Here is a 5,362-nt window from a genome sequence, read left to right as displayed (position 1 = left end):
TCTTCAGCCATAAAATGGAATAAAGTTCTTAAAAAATTAGTTTAGCTAAACGAAACAAGCAAAAACTTTTTAAAAATCTAATTGAAATAAATAAGATTTGTTAAATAAGTCTAGATTTATTTTATTGAATATTCGTATATATGTTTGAATATGTATATTTTAATTCTGCAAAATATAATAATCTATTGTGCTGCATCAAACTATGAAAAATACAATTTATTTGAGGAAAGAAAACATTTAACAGTTCTAAAAAAAAAATAAAATAAATAAATAAATAAATAAATGTATATCTTTAAAACACATGTAATCAACTGCAGAGAATGGAAAACTCGAAATAAATTTATTCTGAAAAAGCTTTTATGAAAATACTTTAAAGTACATATTTTTATAATAGTATATAAAAATAATCGAAAGAGAAGCCTTAAAGCTCCCAAAAGGCTTAATAAGTTGACAACATCTGTGCCGCAGATGTAGCGAGTGTAATTAGAGAATAAAACTTGAGATTTTTACTGGAAAGCCATTAACGGAAATGCAAAGGATCATTATAATGTTGAATGCTTGAAGGGCAGTTTGCAAAGAGGTTCGCAACGTCAGCATCAATAAACTTTGACGCCGGCCGCAGTACTGCAGCAGTCCAAGGAGGAGTCGTAACAACAACAACAACAACGACTGAGTAGAACAACCAGAAATTATGGCCACACTTTCGTTTTTTGCTGCCGGCCTCAGGGCAAAGCCGAGCGCGATAAGAAGCCCGCCATTGCAACATTCTTGAACTGCAGCCAACAACAAAAGCAACAATGGCCAAGAAGTGGGAGCCGCAGTGCGGCCCATAAACTTGCGACAGCGTCTTGCAAAAGTTTTGGCCAGCAGGAGCTATGTGGGTGTTGGCTATCAGTTGGCCAAAACTTTACTGCTTACGTTCGTCATATTTGCGCGTGAGTTGCCCCTGCTGGAGTACGGCCCCAGGACGGCGGCAGGGAGGAGGCAGAGTGGGCAAGGCGCTGCTGCTATCTCGGGCAGGGCATACTTAAACATGTGGCTATTGAGGCAACTGCAGCGCCTCACAGTTGTCGCTTGCAGTTGCCACAAGGCGTTGCACGTGGCAAGCTGCGGTCGCTCGGTACTGTGGCAGCACCCCGTGCCAGCCACTTGTGACAGTTTCAAAATTGTCCAACAAGCCACCATGGACAGCGCCGCAACAACTGACTGATAAATGTCGCTGGCCAGGCAGCAAATACTACTGCTGAAAACATTTCCTTATTTCCTGGCTGCCTCCACTGACTGCCTGCCAGCATGGCACGGAAAACTTTTAGGCCAAAAGGAAACCTCGAGCGGCGGAAGCATTCGGGGACCATTTTTATGCAAGTCATAGAAATTTACAAGCCCCAGTGACAAGACTGTTAGTTTATGGTGTCAGCAATGGCATACAATGTGTTCTAGCTTTTTATTGGCTAGATATAGCTGGTTGCTTATAGAAAATCTATTTTAAGTAGCAAATAGAACTTATAGAAATTTTAAAAATTTTCTGAACAGCTGAACTGTATTCAATTTCTGTTTTAGTAGCAGAAACTATTTATTTTTATTATTATTTTTATTATTATTATTATTATTATTTATTTTATTAATTTTTTTTTTTTTTTAATTATAGAAATCTAATAGCTGATGCGTAATCAGAAGTAACGTATCATTAGACTTTTGATTAATATTTTATTTTCGCGGTTGATAACAATGTTTATAAAAATAAAAAATATATATTTATATATAGTACATCAACTTTATGTCAAAAAAAAAAAAAAAATAATAATAATAATAAAAAAATTGTATGGCTAATTTTCAGATATATTGCTCAAAAGAAAAGTCAAGCTTGTCAAAGAGCATCTATTGCTCTCAAAATATTTTTTAAAATCTTATTAACTAGAATAGTGTTCTGTTCAGCTAGCATTTAAATAGCTAAATTTGATTGTATCTATCGCTTTTTGTTGGTTTGTTTTCAGCACTGTTGAGTAGGATGACCATTTTTGCTTGGGGAAACTTTTGTAACATTGGCATATGCAATTGGGTTTGCTGCACATCCTGGCGACAGCTTGGACTTGTGGAAAGTTTTTCAACTGCTGCTGTTGCTGTTAAATGTTGCAGCCGCTTTTTAGGCATTTGCACTGGCCAGCAGAGGTGGGGCAAAGTTTTTAATGAATTTTATAGCAGCCGCTGAACCACTGAACCGCACACAGCTCAACTAAGCCAGCCGAGCCAAGCTATGCACAGCTGAAGGTTTGAGGCGTTCGATTACGTAAGCTAAGGCGCCTCTATTGCACGTTGATAAGCGGGGTCCAGAGTGCAGGCACCCAATCACGCTAATCACGCCGGACTGACAGACAAACTGACGGACAAAGAGACAAACCGCTTTGACTTTGATGCGCTGTCAACGTGGCTGCTGCTGCTGCTGGTGTTGGTGTTGCTGTTGCTGTTGACGTGTATGTTGGTGTTGGCTATTGGTCTCTGGCTGGTCATTAAATGCAGCACATTAAAGCCGCAGGAGCTGATGTCGACGGCAATGTTGTCTGACAAGCGTTGAGTCAATTACATGGTAATAAACTAATGGCCAACGACTGCACGTCCGTCAGTCCGACCGTTGGCACGTCTGCACGTCTCTTGGCCATCAGCAGCAGCAGCAGCAGCAGCAGCAGCAGCGGCAGCTGCATGACGTGTTCGTTAATTTGCGGCAATTGTTGAACTTTTAGGCCAACAACGGGCGCCCACTATAATAATTGGCTCGAGCATAATGAGCCTTGTCTGGATTGTTACACGCAATTCCCAAAATCTGAAAACGTTTGCGTCGATTCTGTTCGGTTTTATTCGCACCCGATTCGATTCGATTTGATTTGTTTACCAAAGATTTAATCATCCGCAAATGTATTCAATTTCACATAAACACAACTACATATCAGAGAGCTCAGGCGTGCACGCACTTGTTGATATTTAGCTGGTAGGTGGACCCCGGCGGACAGGTGCCGTGCACCGGTCGCTCTTTGACGCACAGATTCTTCTCGGTGCTGAAGCCGGTGGGGCAGCTGGAGCCCCAGGCGCCGCCGAGCACCGCCAACAGCAGCAGTAGAAGCCAAGCACAGTTGCAGTTCATAGTGGTTGTCTAGGTGAAGTAATTGCAGTTACCGTTAGCCAAACACCTTCCTCCAGTTCTCACCTGTAGCAAGTGCAAATGCAACTATTTACGGATCCTCAGTGGGTGATGCGCTTTTATAGAGCCGACACGCGACTTATCAGCGGCAGCTGTTTACAACTCAACCCTAGAATGAATGGGGATCAGCCGTTCATTAGGTTAGTTGATAATCAAATTTGTGGAAAACAAGGCAATTCAGCGATTAATCGAATAGAAGCAAAACAACGTCCATCTGGCTTTTTGATTACATTTTATTTAATCAAGCACCGCTCAAAACTAAGCACCATAGACACAGGCATTAATGTTCACCTTGTAGGTGGAGCCAGCGGGGCACTCGCCATGAATGGGGCGCTCAGCAACACATTTTCCGCCCTGGGCCGTGAACTTGGCAGGGCAATTGCTAGCCGAGACGACGGCGAACAGGGCAAAGATGAGCACGGCAAACCACGAGAAGTTCATTCTGTTTGCTGCAGAAAAACGTAGAAAAATATATAAAAATAGACGATTAGAATTGACTTTTTATAGTAAAAGCCTGAATATTTTAGAGGATACTAGATAATATTTGAACTTTAAATTTTGTTAGAAATAAATAAGACTGTAATATATGTGCATAAACTATATTTAAATAATTATTATTTAATTTAACTATTTATATATAATTTTTTTAATATAATTTTATTTTATTTTATTATTGCTATTATTATTTTTTTTTTATTTATTTTTTTATTACTTTTTTTTTGCAAACAAAAGTAAATAAACAAAGTTTATATACAATAATTCAATTTGAAAAGCTAAACCTAATCTGATAACAAAATCGACTGCTGACCTAGCTAACTGGCAAATTAGTTACACAGCAGCACATATAATAGAAATGTCCCCCATATACACATATGCATATATATATACATACACACATATATATATATATATATATATATATATATATATATATCTCTAGCAGATGCTTGACTTGTTTATTCTAGTGCTCACAAGAAAAAATACTAGCAATTTCCAATTATTTCCTAGAATCACAATTTCTTCGTATTCACTTTTGATTTCAAATTGTATTTGGCACACAACTCTATTTAAATTCCGTTAGAGATACATTTCTGGTATTTGTGTGCTATTTAATTTCTCACTTACATTTTGTCTCCGTCTGAGAAATGGTGAAACTAAATTATGCCAGCTGCTGCTTAGCTCTTTTATAGGAGGCTGGCCATGGGCAGCTTATCTCATGGCCGGACCTATGACACAATCAGCGTCGTTTAAGCGCCAAATTGATAAGGCATCTGAGAATTTGGGAATCGCACACGTTAAACGTTAAACGAAGGCTTGACACATGTGAAGCGCGGCGACAATTCGTTGAATGGAGCCAACAATTGCCGCATCGGACAAAGGGCCATTTGCATGGCCTCAGCGCTGGGCACTTGAGCGCCGAAGTAGGCGTCAGAATCTGCGAAATCTGCACCAGAAATTCCAATGAGCGCCATCCAAATTGTCAAGGGTGAGCGGCACAGGTGAAATGCTGCGTGCCACATTGTCCAGGCGAAACAATGGACGGCCTGCAGATTGCGGCTCCGGCATAGGCGCCCTTTCAGCCCGGTGGCCTGCAGCTGTCATATTGACAATGGGCATGTGCCTCCTGCACGTCGGCCCCAGCGCATTGGTCGTGCATATGTCATTCAAATACAATTACATTCCGAGGTATTCACTCGGGCTCCAAGAAGCGGTACAACGGGCACGCGATATGAAATCATTTCCAATGCTCTTCTTTACCCTGTAAACGTGTAGGTGAAGTCAAAGGGAATGATGGGAAATAGACTTTCGAGTACTTGAACTGTCCAGCAGTTGGTCATCCAGGCAAGCAATTACGGTCAATGTAGTTCTTATATAGCATAGAGTCAATATCTTCACCTAAACAGGGTATCTTCTAGTCCGGCCAAGCGAGCTTAGCCACTTTTTCGGCTGCTGCGCATAAATCAAATGCTAACGAGCCATAAAGTTTCATTGTCGGTTGCCATTTGAAGTGCCATGCGGGTGACTTCAATATTTGTATGTTATAGTTTGATTTTGATGTACGACAAACAGTTCTCTCCCAGCCCCCGCCCAGCCGGTGCCCCCCTCCCGTGTGCGCCCCGAAGGTGGGCACTCGCAACTGAAATCGAACTGTGCGTCATAATTCACTCA

General features: G+C 40.8%; 2 protein-coding genes across 2 annotated transcripts; both read right to left on the bottom strand.

The window, feature by feature from the left end:
- Positions 1-2,833: 2,833 nt before the first annotated feature.
- Positions 2,834-3,340, bottom strand: LOC108609249 (uncharacterized). The gene is made up of 2 exons (XM_018001000.2): positions 3,200-3,340; positions 2,834-3,145 (listed from the first exon to the last, which is right to left on the bottom strand). The coding sequence occupies exon 2, from the start codon at positions 3,134-3,136 to the stop codon at positions 2,951-2,953; it is 186 nt and encodes a 61-aa protein (XP_017856489.1). The 5' UTR covers positions 3,137-3,145; positions 3,200-3,340; the 3' UTR covers positions 2,834-2,950.
- Positions 3,341-3,406: 66 nt separating this feature from the next.
- Positions 3,407-4,453, bottom strand: LOC108609250 (uncharacterized). The gene is made up of 2 exons (XM_089476116.1): positions 4,319-4,453; positions 3,407-3,642 (listed from the first exon to the last, which is right to left on the bottom strand). The coding sequence occupies exon 2, from the start codon at positions 3,632-3,634 to the stop codon at positions 3,452-3,454; it is 183 nt and encodes a 60-aa protein (XP_089332242.1). The 5' UTR covers positions 3,635-3,642; positions 4,319-4,453; the 3' UTR covers positions 3,407-3,451.
- Positions 4,454-5,362: the final 909 nt, after the last annotated feature.

Source organism: Drosophila arizonae, chromosome 2 (assembly GCF_054131065.1).
Source record: "Drosophila arizonae isolate 15081-1271.41 chromosome 2, UAZ_ARI_1.0, whole genome shotgun sequence".
Classification (NCBI taxonomy): domain Eukaryota; kingdom Metazoa; phylum Arthropoda; class Insecta; order Diptera; family Drosophilidae; genus Drosophila; species Drosophila arizonae.
Note: the sequence above shows the minus strand (reverse complement) of the source record. Positions and strands in the feature narration are given on the sequence as shown.